This window comes from Pan paniscus, chromosome 1 (assembly GCF_029289425.2).
Source record: "Pan paniscus chromosome 1, NHGRI_mPanPan1-v2.0_pri, whole genome shotgun sequence".
Taxonomy (NCBI): domain Eukaryota; kingdom Metazoa; phylum Chordata; class Mammalia; order Primates; family Hominidae; genus Pan; species Pan paniscus.
The window spans coordinates 189,113,063-189,129,423 of NC_073249.2; the positions used below are offsets into that span (position 1 = coordinate 189,113,063).

At 54.4% G+C, this 16,361-nt stretch overlaps 1 protein-coding gene across 6 annotated transcripts in view; it reads left to right on the top strand.

Moving 5' to 3' along the window:
- EPHA10 (EPH receptor A10) overlaps nucleotides 1-12,261 on the top strand; it is a 51,691-nt gene extending 39,430 nt beyond the window's left edge. For 2 of the 6 annotated variants that reach the window (XM_063601448.1, XM_034961557.3), the window contains exons 9-17: nucleotides 2,405-2,466; nucleotides 2,611-2,736; nucleotides 3,962-4,147; nucleotides 4,965-5,026; nucleotides 5,255-5,458; nucleotides 5,752-5,901; nucleotides 6,227-6,420; nucleotides 7,018-7,173; nucleotides 7,348-10,172. In XM_063601448.1, coding sequence (XP_063457518.1) covers nucleotides 2,405-2,466; nucleotides 2,611-2,736; nucleotides 3,962-4,147; nucleotides 4,965-5,026; nucleotides 5,255-5,458; nucleotides 5,752-5,901; nucleotides 6,227-6,420; nucleotides 7,018-7,173; nucleotides 7,348-7,462 — 1,255 coding nt within the window. In that variant the 3' untranslated portion in view covers nucleotides 7,463-10,172. Of the gene's footprint in view, nucleotides 1-2,404; nucleotides 2,467-2,610; nucleotides 2,737-3,961; nucleotides 4,148-4,964; nucleotides 5,027-5,254; nucleotides 5,459-5,751; nucleotides 5,902-6,226; nucleotides 6,421-7,017; nucleotides 7,174-7,347; nucleotides 10,294-11,257; nucleotides 11,418-12,051 lie in introns of those variants that run through there. The other 4 variants (XM_063601445.1, XM_034961559.3, XM_063601451.1 and 1 more) reach the window with 4 other exon arrangements.
- Nucleotides 12,262-16,361: the final 4,100 nt, after the last annotated feature.

The window sequence follows — 16,361 nt, forward strand, 5'->3', positions numbered from 1 at the left end:
GCCTCTCTCCTCTCCTCACCACGCACCCTCTTTCGCTCCTCCATCCGCTCAGCCTTCCCCCCTTCGTCTCCACCCATCTCTCCTGGATGTTGCTCCTCATTCGTGGAAGTCCTGTCACCACCCTGGGTGACTTCAGTGGCTGCCAGACAGCCTGTCCCATCCCTTGCCCCTCGGTTCTTGGACTTCTCATTCCCAAGGATCATCTCTTCTGTTCCTCCTGGCCATCCTCCTAGAATGCTTCACCTCGTTACTTCTTTTTTTCTTTTTTTTTGAGATGGAGCCTTGCTCTTGTCACCCAGACTGAGGTGCAGTGGCATGATCTCAGCTCAGTGCAGCCTCTGCCTCCCCGGTTCAACTGATTCTTTTGCCTCAGCCTCCTGAGTAACTGGGACTACAGGCCCGTGCCACCATATCCAGCTAATTTTTTGTATTTTTAGTAGAGACGGGGTTTTGCCATTTTGGCCAGGCTGGTCTCAAACTCCTGACCTCAGGTGATCTACCCACCTCAGCCTCCCAAAGTGCTGGGATTACAGGTATGAGCCACCATGCCTGGCCTCACCCCAATACTTAATCCAGTTCCCTTCTTGGTCTGCAGACGCCCTGTCTTTGCAGCTTGCTCTCTTGGCCACACCAGTCACACCTGTTCTTTAGCCTCATCACTGGCCCCTGGACTACTCACCACCAAACCTACAAACCTGCCTGCTTCTGCACCATCCTCACCCCCTTTTCTCTAGAGGAGGTGATCCTCCCAGCCAGGATCAGTCCTTCCACCTATGGCTGAACCCCACCCTTGTGCCATCTTGGGAGCCCACTATTACTCCTAATGTTCCCCTCCGCCCCCCATAACAGTGAACATGTGTGGAGGCTTGGTAAGCTGACATGCTGCTGTCTGGCAGGCCTATCTTTATCCTGATTTTATTAAAGAGAAAATGGAGCCACCCAGTCCCACAGCTACCGAGCGGAGGAGCTGGGAAGCAGGTCCCTGCAGTCAGGTTCCGAGCCCAGGCTGTCAACACCCTGCGGTGGCCGCTTCCCCCTGTGTGACAGCCTAGCTCCTCCTTCCCATCTGTATCTACATGTGATCATCTCTGTTGTGAAAACTTCGGAAACTCCTCCCTTGGTCTCTCATCCTTGTACCTTTATGTGATTTCTCTCTACCATCCCCTCTACTTTCTCTGTCCTTGGTCCCTGTGATACCCTGCCCCAGTTTCCCTCTGCTCTCCTTCTGTTCCTCTGGCGATTCTTTTGTACTGTCCTTGGTGCTTCCTTCCGCTAGCCTAGATGTTGGGGTTTCTCAGACTTATTCCTAGTCCCTCTTCTCAGACTCCATCCTCTCCCTGGGCCATGCTCATTGCTCCTGATTTGTATCTGCAGAGCAGGCCTCTCTTCCAAGCTCCAGACACACACACACACGTCGAACCCCCGTCTTATCTTCCCTGCTTATCCCCCAGGCCTGCAAACTCAGATGTCTAAATGTGAACTTTTTGTCTCCTCATCCCAGTAAATGGCACCACCATAAACTGTGGGCAACTTCTCCCTCTTCCTTTCTGCCATCCAACAACCTCTCAGCCCTGTGGCCCCTGTCACCTTCATGTCACTCGAGTCCTCTGCCTCTCTCCATGCCCATGTTGACCCCATAGCTGGAACCACTGCCAGCTCCTCTCCTGTGGTGACACCCGTGGTAGCTTCCACTCTGCAACTGGAGCTCTTTCTAAAGTAGAAATCAAATCATTGCACTCCTCTGCTTCAACCCCACAGGGGCTCTCCTCTGCTCCCAGAATAAAAGCCAAAGTCTTTATCTTGGCCAGCAAGGCCCTGCCCCTAGGGGCCCCAAGTACCGGCCTGTGGCTTTGTTGACTGTGATGCAGTCCTTTGGCCCGTGGCTGCCTCTGTCTCAGGAAGCCCTCCACAATGACCTTGGATCAGGTCAGGCCTGTCTGTCCCGTGTCCCAACAGTACAGCATCTTTCTCCTTTGCCAGCACTGGTGAGTGGGCTTGTGGCTAACTCTCCATGTTTGTTTTCCTGACCAGACCAGAAGCTGCCCCCGAGTGCTGGATCCGCTTGCCTTATTCACACTTTCACAAAACCGCATGCGGGGGCAGCTGGGGGCCTGCAGCCAGGATGTGGATTGGGTGCCTCTGGAGTTGCAATAATTTTCACCATGTGAAAGTAGCTAGGGATGGTGGTGGTGGTGACGGTTTGGTCTAGGGCTACGGTTGTATCTGTGCCATGGGGAGGTCGTCAAACCACAGAGAAGCTTTTAAACCAGCTGGACAAGAAGTTCCCTCCCCCAGGGCACAGGCCTTGTCTTTTGAAGGGACAAAGAGGTGCTGCCCTCAGTGCTCTGCAATGGGAAGGGCTGGGGTGGCCTGGCTGAAAGAATGACCCTGAACTCCCTGCCAGGCCCTGCAGCTATGGCAAAGGAGGAGGGGATGCCCATGATGAAGAGGAGCTGTATTTCCACTGTGAGTTGGCTGGGCCTGGCTGGGGAGGGGCGGGCTCCACCCTGCCTCACTCCTCAGCCTTCTGCCTTGCTGCACTGCATGAGCCCCCTTGCCAACCCCAGTGGCGGAGGCCCCATTCCTTAGGCTCATCTCTTTCTCTCCCAGTCAAAGTCCCAACACGTCGCACATTCCTGGACCCCCAGAGCTGTGGGGACCCGCTGCAGGCTGTGCATCTGTTCGCCAAGGAACTGGATGCGAAAAGCGTCACGCTGGAGAGGAGCCTTGGAGGAGGCAAGCTGGGCGCCCAGGAAGCCTTGTCCCCATCTGGAAGCCTCACCCACTCTACAGGCCCCGCCCCTACTCTGTCCACACCTATATCCTGAAGCCCGCCTCCACCTAAGTCCCTGCTCGTGTCTGGAAGCCCTGCCTCCACACCAAGCCCACCCTCCACCCAGAAAGTCCCTGGCTTGCCTGATTATAGGGAAGAGGATGGCAGAGGGGTCTGTGACCCTCTCCTGGTCCTCAAGGTCAGACCTCTGCACACTGCCAACTGGCAGTTTAGTCCCAGGCCTTCATGGGGCAGCGGGGAGGGGCCTTTGCAAGCTTAGGGGCCAGACATAACTGAGTTCTAGTCCTGGCTCTCCCACTGACCCGCTGCATGATCAGGGTCAAGGCCCTGTTTTGCTCAGAGCCTCAGTTTCTCATCTGAGAAATGGGCATGATACCTGCTTTCTGGGGGCTAATGTGGGGACCTCCCAGCACTCCTCACAGGGCCTGGCTGGCGGTGCTTGCTCTCTAAGGGCCAGTCTCCTGCTAGCCTTTCTTCCTGACTACAAATCCTCAGCCTCCTGTGCTCAGAGATGGCAGCTGCTTTCACTGGGAGCCTGACATTATCCCCTGACACTGTCTCCAGACCCGCTGGACAGAAGCCGGAAAGGGGCAGGGTGGAAGAATAGATGTCATTGTCATCCATCCTGGGTCACATGGGGTTTGATGGCAGTCGGCGTGCTGGCATGTGCCCCGTCCTTTCTTTAAGGCTTGGAAACCTCCCCCCACTGAGGAAGGCAGGGAGGAATCCCCATTTCACAGAGGAGACAGGCCAAGAAAAGGAAAGAGATGGAATTCAAGGTCACACTGCTGGTACTCAGTTTACCAGGATTTAAGCTGGAAACGGTCCATGATCTGGAGTCACTTTTTTTTTCTGAGACCGAGTCTTGCTCTGTCACCCAGTCTGAAGTGCAGTGGCACAATCTCAGCTCACTGCAACCTCTGCCTCCTGGGTTCAAGTGATTTTCCTGCCTCAGCTTCTCAAGTAGCTGGGATTACAGGCATGTGCCACCTTGTCTGGTTAATTTTTGTATTTTTAGTAGAGACTGGGTTTCGCCATGTTGACCAGGCTGGCCAGAGTCACTTTCTCCTCGGCTCAGCCTGCTCGGCTCAGCCTGCCCGGCTCAGCCTGCCCAGCTCAGCCAGGGCAGTGGCCTCTGGCGGTATCTGAGGTGCTGTTTCCCCACAGGGCGGTTTGGGGAGCTGTGCTGTGGCTGCTTGCAGCTCCCCGGTCGCCAGGAGCTGCCCGTAGCCGTGCACACGCTGAGGAACAGCGCCTCCGACTCACAGAGGCTCGGCTTCCTGGCCGAGGCCCTCACGCTGGGCCAGTTTGACCATAGCCACATCGTGCGGCTGGAGGGCGTTGTTACCCGAGGTAGGGCCCGGTGCTCCCTTCCTGCTGCCCAGCGCACGGGTATGGGGGGTGGAAATGATGGTGTGGGAGTTTGGAGTGCCCCTGCCTCTCCAGGTCCTTCCCTCAGCTATGGGAGGGAGCTTCAGCCAGGGACCTCAGCTTTCACTGACTCAAGGCGGCCCTTCTGGAGCGGCCACTCTGGCTCAGAATGACCTTTCTTTTCTTTCTTTCTTTTTTTTTTTTTGGAGATGGAGTCTCGCTCTGTTGCCCAGGCTAGAGTGCAGTGGCGAGATCTCGGCTCACTGCAAGCTCCGCCTCCTGGGATCACGCCATTCTCCTGCCTCAGCCTCCCGAGCAGCTGGGACTACAGGTGCCTGCCACCAGGCCCAGCTAATTTTTTTGTATTTTTTTTTTTAGTAGAGACGGGGTTTCACCATGTTAGCCAGGATGGTCTTGATCTCCTGACCTCGTGATCCACCTGCCTCGGCCTCCCAAAGTGCTGGGATTACAGGTGTGAGCCACTGCGCCCGGCCAGAATGACCTTTCTGACCTGTGATATTCTAGGGGGTAGGTCCCCTAGAATATCACTCCTAGAAAGAGTGATCTTTCTTAGCAAGCTTGTTGCAGCTCATGACCTTGGACTTTGTTCACCTACAGATGTCTCCTCTTTTGTTCCTTGGCATAGAGGACCCTGGGCTGGGCAGGAGGATGGCGAGATTAGGGAGCTTGGTGCTGGTTCTGGCTCTCGAGGCCCGGTCTGGGACCCTGGGGGGGAAACTTGTGTGCGTGCGGGGTGGAGTGGACAACTTAGCATGTGTGTTCCCATCCCTGGGCACAGGAAGCACCTTGATGATTGTCACCGAGTACATGAGCCATGGGGCCCTGGACGGCTTCCTCAGGGTGAGTGGCCCTGGGGCTGCCAATGACCACTTTATTCTGTAAAGCGGGCAGGGGTCCCTCACTTTTCTCTTTGGTAGGGCTTGGAATTGGCATCATCCCCACTGGCCGGGCTGACCTGTGGTCACAGGGTGAACTAAAGCCTGGCGAGAGCTAGGTGACCGCCCTGGTGTCACACAACACCAGGGGATCCAAGCCCACAGCCCTGGCCTCAGTCTTCTCCCTCCACAGCGGCACGAGGGGCAGCTGGTGGCTGGGCAACTGATGGGGTTGCTGCCTGGGCTGGCATCAGCCATGAAGTATCTGTCAGAGATGGGCTACGTTCACCGGGGCCTGGCAGCTCGCCATGTGCTGGTCAGCAGCGACCTTGTCTGCAAGATCTCTGGCTTCGGGCGGGGCCCCCGGGACCGATCAGAGGCTGTCTACACCACTATGGTGAGGGCGCCCCCAGCCAAGCCTGCCTGTGCCTTCTGGTTCCCACCAAGCTGCCCTGGAGCCCCTAGCTCCCCACTTCTACTCCTTTCCCTGCCCCTCCACCCAGTTGGTCTTGGCATAAATGCAAGTGAACCCCACCTTGAGGTCAGCTTTTGTGTCTTTCCCAGATGTGAAGCTGGAGTTTGGGGGTTGCCTGGGAGGATGACATGAAGGCTGGATCTGGGGCTCAGTGGGGTGGGGAAACCTGCGTGTCACCCAGTTCCTCCTTGCCCCTGACCTGCCTGCCCCTACAGAGTGGCAGGAGCCCAGCGCTATGGGCCGCCCCCGAGACACTTCAGTTTGGCCACTTCAGCTCTGCCAGTGACGTGTGGAGCTTCGGCATCATCATGTGGGAGGTGATGGCCTTTGGGGAGCGGCCTTACTGGGACATGTCTGGCCAAGACGTGAGTAACCCGTGGCTCCAGCTGCATGCCTTCTGACCCTGTCAGCTCAGGCCCCAGCTTCCTGACCTCTGCCCGTTGGCCCTCAACCTTCCTGCCTCAGGTCCCTCTTCTCCGTCTGCTTGCTTCTGGTTCTGCCTGGCCACTGCCCCAGGCTTCCTTGGGTGTGTGTGTGTGGGTGTGTGTGTGTCTGTCTGTGTGTGTGCGCATGTGTGTGTGTGTGTCTGTGTCTGTGTGTGCGCATGTGTGTGTGTGCGTGTGTGTGTGCACGCACCATGTGCTGGGGAAACCCAGAGCCTCCTCTCTGCTCCCCACCCCCATGGCCCAGGTGATCAAGGCTGTGGAGGATGGCTTCCGGCTGCCACCCCCCAGGAACTGTCCTAACCCTCTGCACCGACTAATGCTCGACTGCTGGCAGAAGGACCCAGGTGAGCGACCCAGGTTCTCCCAGATCCACAGCATCCTGAGCAAGATGGTGCAGGACCCAGAGCCCCCCAAGTGTGCCCCGACTACCTGTCCCAGGTACGTTCCCACATGGGACAGCCAGCCTCTCACCTGTCCGTGGAGGGCCTCCCTGCATGTTGCAAGTGCAAACCCACCGCCTCCACCACCCCACCTGTCCAAGAGCAATTGTTCACCCCATTGCCCCAGAGGGCTGTAGCCCACCCGCCTGCCCAGGCCCACTTCACTGCACATCCTCCTGGTCACTTCTGCTTCTCCTGGATTTTGCCCACATCCCCGGGTACAATGACCTTTGACTGGAGAAATAGATGTGGTAATAGCCCTAACACATTTGTAGTTCCAATGAATCAAATATGTGAAATTAATATTCGTTGTTCCCAATATGAGTCACCAACCAGTCCTAGGCGTGTCCTACCCCAGACTGTTCCGGATACGCCAATACATTTAGCTGGCGCTGGCTCTGCCTCCACCTGCCTGAAAAACCTGAAGCCCTCGCTTCTTCAGGAATGCACAGTGCTCATGTGAGCCAGATCCAGCCCTGGGGCCCGGTTACCCTCCCCTTCTCCTGTCCATCTTCAGCTGGCCTCTCCCCGGGAGACCACCAGGTGTGGGCCCAGATCCCAGCTGTCGGTTGAGCACAGCTCCTCTGACCCGCAGGCCTCCCACCCCGCTAGCGGACCGTGCCTTCTCCACCTTCCCCTCCTTTGGCTCTGTGGGCGCGTGGCTGGAGGCCCTGGACCTGTGCCGCTACAAGGACAGCTTCGCGGCTGCTGGCTATGGGAGCCTGGAGGCCGTGGCCGAGATGACTGCCCAGTGAGTCCAAGGCACCAAGGTCAAGGCCGGGGCTGGGGGATTCCATGGGCCCTGCCCCTGCCTATACTGCGGAGTCCCAACCTGTCCAGAGAAGCGGAGGGAGAGTGGAGGGCCTTCATGGGAGGAGCAGAAGTTGGGGTCAAGCCAGCCGAGTGTGACCAGCCTTTGTTTCAGGGACCTGGTGAGCCTAGGCATCTCTTCGGCTGAACATCGAGAGGCCCTCCTCAGCGGGATCAGCGCCCTGCAGGCACGAGTGCTCCAGCTGCAGGGCCAGGGGGTGCAGGTGTGAGTGGACCCCATTCTTCCAAGGCAGGACTCCGGTGGGGGTCCAGTCCCCCAGCCCTGCCCAAGGACCGTGGCAAGCTGCGCTCCAGCACTGTGGGAGGGAGCGCTCTCTTCCTCCGCTTGGGCCCAGATCTGGTGGGGCCACAGCTTCCCCGCTTTCACTGCCTGCCCCTCCCATTTTCACGAGTCTGAACGCCTTGGCTAACTCAGTGCCCCTGAAAAGAGGTTCAAATCCCTAGGGAGGAACCCTGAGATAACAGCAGGAGGAAATTTGCGGTCTCAGAGAAGAGCTGGGGCAGGGATGGGAGGGAAGACAGTGGGTTGAGATTGCCCTGGCTCATGCCCTACTGCCATTTGTACCCACTGGGGGCTGGGGCCTACACCCGTGGGGTGTTCCCTTTTCCCACAGACCCATTGACCAGTCAGACAGCATGGGTCCTGGGGGGGTCTTGTTCTACCTGGCAGTGACTGCAGCTGCCTAGTGGCTCAGGTGTCAGGGGCTGGGCCAGAGGTGCATCCTCCTCAGCTCCCTGTGCCTTGGCAGGGGCTGACTGGACACTGGCCAAGGCTCAGGCAGGCAAAGATGGTGCTGAGCTCAGGGGCTGATACCCAAGAGCCCTAGACTCAGGAGCTGGTTTCTGTGTCCCCCTGCCTTGGGCTGACAGTTCAGGGTGAGGCCAAAAGTCCTGGCCAGGCCGGGCCATGAGAGGCCCTGGTGCTCCCTGGGGCCCCATGAGGCCCTCGTGTGCATTCCTTTTATGAACTCAGTGGCCAGGACATCTGGGAAAAGCATAAAGGGCCATGTTATCTCCCCAGGGACCCAAGAGCTTTTCTCTCCAGACTTGGGGAGGGTGAAGAGGAGACTCAGAGATGGGTCCTCTCTCTCAAACAGGCTGGTCTAACCCCCAGTGTACAGATGGGGGAAACTGAGGCCAAGTGAGGAGTCAGGAGCAGAGCTGGGGTCAGAACCCAATCCAGGGGTGAGGCTGGCTCTGGGGAGAGAGTCCTTGGTCCTGCCCTATGGCACCACCACTTCCCTGTACAGCCCTTGGGGACTCTAGAGGCGACTCCCCTCCAGCCAGCTCCATGCCTTGGGCACTACCTAGGCTTCCATGGAGCCCCTCCCTGCTCTGACTTTGAAGAGCCCTGGCAGAAGTGGTTGTGCTGAGCCCACCGTGGAGTTCCTTATCCACAAGGGCCCCCGGGAATGGTGGGGCCCAGGATGCCAGAGCTTTCGTAGGGTGGCAGGAAGGCAGCTGGATCTCAGCAGGGCCACAGGGGCTGAGTTTGTTTAGGCCACCCCTGACACTTGTCTGCTCTCCTTGGCTGTGTGTTGGTGGGGTGGGATGGGGCGGGAAAGAGGAGACGAGGTAAAGATGAAAAAGATGGCCGGGTGCGGTGGCTCACGCCTGTAATCCCAGCACTTTGGGAGGCCGAGGCGGGTGGATCACGAGGTCAGGAGATCAAGACCATCCTGGCTAACACGGTGAAACCCCGTCTCTACTAAAAATACAAAAAAGTAGCTGGGTGTGGTGGTGGGTGCCTGTAGTCCCAGCTGCTCGGGAGGCTGAGGCAGGAGAATGGCATGAACCTGGGAGGCGGAGGTTGCAGTGAGCCGAGATTGCGCCACTGCACTCCAGCCTGGGCGACAGAGCAAGACTCCGTCTCAAAAAAAAAAAAAAAAAAAAAAAAGATGAAAAAGACACACAGCCTGCCCTTGGGGGGCTCAGACTAGACCAGGAGAAGAGCTCAGGTACCAAGAAGTAATTCCAGGGCACCATCCACAGTGCCCAGGGCCCCCCAGGAGCCCTCTGGGTCAGTGGGTGGGTGGGCTGGAGGGGGAGATAGCCACTCTCTTAATGTGTGAAGTTGAGATGTAAGTTGAACAGGGCCTTGCAGGTGGGAAAGGGAAGGTTCTTTCCTTGGGGTGGGTGGAGTTTTCGGCAGGCAAGATGGCAGGCCTCGGACAAGAGGAGTCCATGCAGAGAGGCTAGCATGAGAAAGAGCCCAGAGGCGGGAAGGTGCAGTGCATCTTTGCAGAGCACCCAGAGGTGGGGGACAGTGACTCACAGAGGTGCCTTTGGCCTTACCCTGCCAGCAGCAGCTCCCCTGCTCTTGGAATCTCCCCCAGCCCCCTGCCTCCCTGTCTCCTGAGCACCTGCCCCAGCTCAGTGACTCTGGGGGTACTGGGGAGACCAAGATGTTGCTACCACCTTAGTCAGGGTTGGGGGAGCCCCCGGCCAGGTGCCCTCCAGGATCCGCCTTCCCCACCCCTCCTGGGAAGCCTGGACCAGCATCCCTTCTTGGGTGGATGGAGCCTCATCCCCATCTCCAGCTACATCAGTCATTCTCTGCAGGGCAAAATCTCCTCCCCTACCCCAGCTGTTTCTGCAGAAGGGCCCCTGGCTGTGTTGGCAGGACTTCGGTGTCCAGGGTAGATCTCCCCTCCACTGAGGAGTGAGGTCCCAGAATCCTGTTGGGTCCCAGGCCTCAGCCCTGCACAGATGTGATGTGGGGCGATGGCTCTCTGGGAACCCTCTACAGATCTATTTTTATATGGAACTTGTTCACCGGACAGAGGTGGCCTGCAAGCCCCCATTACCCTGGTCTGAGCTCACCCTGGGAGGGAGGGGGCCAGTCGGAGGGGGTTCCTTCTGGAGATGTTTTTATATTTCTTGGGTTCTCTATGCAGGATAATAAAAACTTGTCTGTGATATGGTGCCTCTTTGAGTGGCAGTTGCTTGATCATTGTATAGCTGGTGTGGAAGGGCTTCTGCCCCCTTCCTCGAGGACAGGGGTGTCCAGAATCTGCGTCTGAGATCTCTCTGCAAAGAGGTGAGTCCAACACTGCTCCTGCCATGAAAGATGTCCCAGGATCCATGGCAGGACGGTGTGACCCAGGGTACCGAGGGGAACTGGGTGCCCTGGGTATGTAGAGAAGTCTGTTACCCAGTCTCAGGAGCAGTAGAACCAGGGAGGTGTCCCAGACATGGTGGTGTCCTTTGCTGAGATAGACAGTACCAGGGAAGGCAGAGACCAGGAAAGGTGCTCAGTGCTCAGTTTTGGATATGTGTTTGAGATGCCTTTGGGATGTGCGGCAGAGATGTCTAGGAGGCAGGTGGATATCTGGTCTGAACCTCGGAGCACAGATGTAAGTTAGAGACAGAGCTTTGGGGTCATCAGCATTCAGATGGGGGTAGAAGCCGGGGTGAGAAGGAGGTCACCCGGCCAGCATGTGCAGGAGAGGGGAGACGTCAGTGTTGGGAGGCACCTGGATGAAGGGGAGCAGTGGGAGATGCCAGGAGGAGCTGTGCCATTGCTGCTGAAGATGAAGTTTTGGTGTTAAATACAGAGAAAAACGGCCGGGTTCGGTGGCTCATGCCTGTAATCCCAGCACTTTGAGAGGTTGAGGTGGGTAGATCACTTGAGGCCAGGAGTTTGAGACCAACCTGGCCAACATGGTGAAACCCCATCTCTACTAAAAACACATAAATTAGCTGGGTGTGGTGGTGGGTGCCTGTAATCCCAGCTACTCAGGAGGATGACACAGGAGAATCACTTGAACCCAGGAGATGGAGGTTGCAGTGGGCCGAGATTGTGCCACTATACTCCAGCCTGGGTGACAGAGCAGAAAAACAAATAACAACAACAACAAAAACAGAGAAATCAAGTGAAAGAGGAGGGAGGAGTGGCTGTCAGTGTGGGCACTGGGATATTATCAGTGAGTGTATTCATTTGCTTGGGCTACTGTAACACAGCACCTCAGACTGTAACACAGCACCCATGGCTTTGCCGACAGGGATTTACTGTCCCACAGCTCTGGAGGCTGGAAGCCAAGATCAAGATGTGTGCAAGGTTGTTTCCTGCTGAGAGCTGTGAGGGGAGCTTCTGCTCTGGGCCTCTCTCCCCGGCTTGCCTGTGGCCATCTTCCCACTCTCTCTTCGCATCACCTTCCCTCTGTAAGTCCAAATTTCCCCTTTTTATGGATGCCAGTCATATTGAACCGGTCCATACCAGCCCACCCTAACATCCTCATTTTAACTTAATCACCCCTTTAAAGGGCCTGTCTCCAAGTACGGTCACCTTCTGAGTTTACTGGGAGTTAGGACTTCAACATAGAGGCCTGGTGGGGGGCACAATTCAACCCGTAACAGCGACCTTTGTTGTCAGGGCAGAAGCCAGATGAGAGGATTGGGGAGTGGAGTTTGGGAATCTTTGAGGAGTCCAGCAAAAGGAGGAAGAGTGGGCTGAGACAATGACCAGGACAGGCTGCAGGTGTGGGCCAAAGGCTGCAGGGGCAAGGCCTGAGTGCCCATTCATGTGAACACATATGTACTCATGGACACATGTGCACACACACACTTGGACCACATGAGTCCTTGCATGTCTCAGTTGGCTTGCTAGTGCTTCTCCTCTCCCTGGCCCGGGCCATTCATGTTCTTTAGGCTGCGGAAGGCGTCTTCCTCCTCTGCATAGTTCAGGACATGCAAAGTGCTTAGGGCAAGGGGTAGGATGGTGGGGATGGTGATAAATAAGACCCCTTCCCCCACTGCCTGTGCTCAGAGCCAGTTAAATACTAATTCCTTGGGACAGGTGGAGAGCAAAATATCAGCTCTTTGATAAGGCTAACTGGAGAATGTTGCTTACCAAGTTTCTTTGAATCTAAGATGCCATTGAGTGTAAGATGTCCTACCAAGAAAGAAACATCACAGCCAACTATGTTGTGCCATCCAACTGAAAGATGCATCCCAGTTTCAGAGATGTTAACATGTACGTCTTCAATAAATGAGATGCCGCGCATCAGGGACAAAGTATGTTTCCCATCATTCCCCTGAACTAGACCCACCCAGTCCCAGGCTGAGCCGGGTGGGGCAGACATCCACTGCAGGGGCAGAACTGTCCCCTCAGCTCCTGCCTGCACGATGGGAGCAGAGCAGGTTGCACCTTTCTTGTGGGCAAGCAGATCTGCAGAAGCCAGATGGCACTGAGTCAAGCAGGTTGTTCCTTCTGTCCCTCAATTCCACTTGAGAAGCCACCCTCTGGTGGGGAGGAATGAATGAGGAGTGGGTTAGAGATGTTAGCAGCATTGCTCCACTGAAGTCAGCCCCAGGAGAGGCGTGCAGCCAGGGAATGCAGGACCCCAGCATTAACACAGTGCCTGGCACACAGAACACAGGAAATGCCCACTTGTTATTAGTATTACTATTATTATTATTGTTGTTATTATTATTACCTAGCTGGTGTGAGGCACCAGGTAGACATATAACATGTGGTCAGGAATGGAACTTCTCTAGGCAGTGGGCCTGCTGATCTGGCTTGACAAGGTATTTGCTCATTCATTGCACATGGACCAGGCACATACTAGATGGCTGGCTCTGGCAAGTTAAGGCCTTACTGCCGAATGGGCGAGTCAGTTAAGTAAAAAGTACCCACACCATGGCAATAAGGATGAATTCTAGGTGTTTTGGGGCTCAGGGGAGGGCTCTGCCTGACTTCATCCCCGAGGAGGTGTGAGCGGGCTCCTAGGGGAAAGTGGGTAGTGTGTTAGCTGTCTTTGGTAGCCAAAGCCTGTGTTCTGGACCTTACAGGAGGGCATCTCAGTTCCTAACGTTACCTCTGCCCCACTGCTCAGGATGTGAGTAAAATTCACACTGCACCACCTGCAGCTCTCTTTAAATCTCTTTGTACCCTTTGCCATTGAAATGGAACTGTCTGCCAGTATCTTGAAAAAATCCTGCTATTTGCAGGATATTTCCCACCACAGTTTACTAGTTGAGCCCCTTGGGGTCTTCGGGCAACAGAGAGAAGCCAGAAGTTGTTTGGGCTCATGAATGATTTCATGTTGCCTATCAGCATCTTGGGAGCGGATTATGGGTATCTCGAGCATAGTTCCAGGGAATATGTTTGATCAAGACTGCTTGTAGAAGTGTAAGAGGAAAATGAAAAAATCAAAACCAAACTTGTTTCCCCATTGCAACACCTTTCCTCCCCTTTCATTTAGGCTTCTCCTGGGCCCCTTTTCCTTCCTCCACCCCACAGCATTCCTTTTTTTTTTTTTTTTTTTTTTTTGAGACACAAGTCTTGCTCTGTCACCCAGGCTGGAGTGCAGTGGCATGATCTCGGCTCACTGTACCCTCTGCCTCATGGGTCCAAGTGATTCTCTTGCCTCAGTAGGTAGCTGGGATTATAGGCATGTTCTACCACACCTGGCTAATTTTTGTATTTTTAGTAGAGACGGGGTTTTGCCGTTTTGGCCAGGCTGGTCCTGAATCCCTGACCTCAGGTGATCTGTCCACCTCGGCCCTCCAAAGTGCTAGGATTACAGACTTGAGCCACTGCTCCCAGCCAGCATTCCTCCTTGACCCTCACCTGGGGCCTTATGAAGAGTCAAGAGGAGGGGGTTTGCCAGGGTGACCTTGGCATTTGATTGGAAGAGTGTATCCTTGAAGATTGTCACCTGTCTCCATCCTGATGGTTCTTAGCATATTATGATGTATGTGTGCTTGTGGGTACTGAAAATTTGCAGATGTAGCTGGTATCCTGGTACCAAGGGTATGTTTGTCCTCCACCATATCCACCACCCAAGGATCAGGAAAGATGAACCATGCAGATCCTAATATCAGCTGAGGGAAGGATGATGGCAAAGTGTAGAAGGCAAGAAGTGCACGTTACAGCTGGCAGGGAGGGGACGGTGGAGGCTTGACAGGTGGGGTGATGCAGGTAGGGATGATACAGGGCTGAGGAGATGTTTAATCCCGCAAAGGGAGATGGCATCTTAGGCAAAGCAAATTGGATTCCAGACCCCCCTTTAGCAGGGAGCCCAGTGTAGCCCCCAATTCTGATTGAATCCTCTCTGAAGAGTGTCTCTCAGTCCTTCCATTTCTGGAGCCACAGGAATTGTATCTACTATGAAAGTTTTGAGTACATATGTCATGCTGAATTTTAGGTATGGGTCAACAGCTATGATATTGTGTAAAATTAGAAAACGGACCCACCAGAGTGTGTACACAGGTAGGCACTGAGACATGCTTTGTTTTTCAGAGGTTTGGGGATACATCGTGGAGCTAAGCCCTGCATTGGTATGTGAACTCATTATCATGGGTCAGGCTGGGGATATTAATTCCTCCTGGTAAAAGGCATGTCTGATGCTTTGGAGAAATGCTTAGGTGATGTCCTGTCACACACGCACATGAGCTAACTCTTCATATGAGTAATATAATCTAACTCGTCACAAGATAATACATTTGTAATCTTCTCAACAGGAAGCCCCAAGTAGGGCTTTTGGAAATAACAGGGGCCCTGTAGGACAAAGAACGAACCTACTGTTGACTGGACCTCTGGGGTTCCTTAAAACTGCCTCAGCGGCCCTGGGGATGGACTCCAGGCCTCCATTCTCCCTTCAACCTGGGGCAGCCCTACTGTTCTATGCTTTCTCTCCACAGCAGACAGTAAAAACTAAATTGCCTGCAGAGATAAGGCAGGTAACATCAAGGGAAGAAGTAATCTCATCAGGATTGCTTTGAACCGGTAGAGGATTCTCTGCGGGCCAAGGAAAGCTGCTACTGAGCTCCAGCTGACTGTTGGCCCGTGCTGTCAGATCTTATTTTCAGAGGCTAGCAATCTTTGTGTAATCGCCCCATATTTAAATGGTTAGCAACTAATTTGGGGGAAAAAAAACCCCAAACCCAACCCAACAAGTATGAAAGTATGTCTGGGGGCTGGCAGTAAGATTTAGGTTGTCTTTGTCCCAGCCCTGTGACATAGTTCAGCCTGTACTTAAAAATCCTGGGATGGTGGGGACATAAGTTCTACAAAATAAATCAACAAAAGATACCAAATGATAAAAAACAAAATTTTTTTAAAATCCTGGAATGGGGCCGGGCACGGTGGCTCATACCTGTAATCCCAGCACTTTGGGAGGTGGAGGTGGGTGGATCACCTGAGGTCAGGAGACTAGCCTGGCCAACATGGCGAAACCCTGTCTCCACTAAAAGTACAAAACTTAGCCAGGCGTGGTGGCGTGCGCCTGTAATCTCAGCTACTTGGGAGGCTGAGGCAGGAGAATTGCTTGAACCTGAGGTGGAGGTTGCAGTGAGCCGAGATCTCACCACTGCACTCTAGCCTGGGCAATAAAAGTGAAACTCTGTCTCAAAAAATCAATCAATCAATCAATCCTGGGATGGGGAACTCTTTACTTTCCAAGCCAGCCCTTTATATGAAATGAAGAACTGCCATGTCTCAGTCCCAGGTATTAATTAGGCACCTGCTGCATAACATGCATTTCCTACTAGGTGATTTAGGCAGTGGTGCAGATGGAATGAAACAGGATGAACCTGGTTCTGGGTAAAGCATGTTGGATCCTAAGTGTTTCCTTGGTGTCAGGCTCTTTAGGCCTGATGACATATAGTCTGGGTTGCTTATTTGCACTGAGTAACCATTCTTCCAAATGCTGTCACTACCAGAAGACTCCTAGTCTATAAATTGTCAATACCCAATAACCTGGCTAAGTATGCCCCCAGGTTGTCTTTTAGGCAGAACCCTCTTGCATCATTAGCTCTAGGTTGATCATTTTCAGCCTAGAGAGTTCTGGGAAGGCAGATCTGCCAGGGCCTCAGAAACTTTGGGAAGTGAGACTCATGATCACCGAATTACTCTTGCCCCGCTTTGTTCCTGGCCAAGAAAAGTCTACTATACTGGGAAATTACAGAGACCCTAGGTGTTGTCCTCCCAGACACAAATTTCTAGCTCATGGAATGAAGGTGTTGGGGGCGCTCTGCTGGGGGTTGAAGGTACCGATGCTCTGGATCTTGTAGTAAGCCCCTCTTTCAGATATCAGAATGAATCTACCCAAAGCAGAGGTTTTCACATCTGAGAAAAGCAGATGTGCAAAGACTCCCACACAA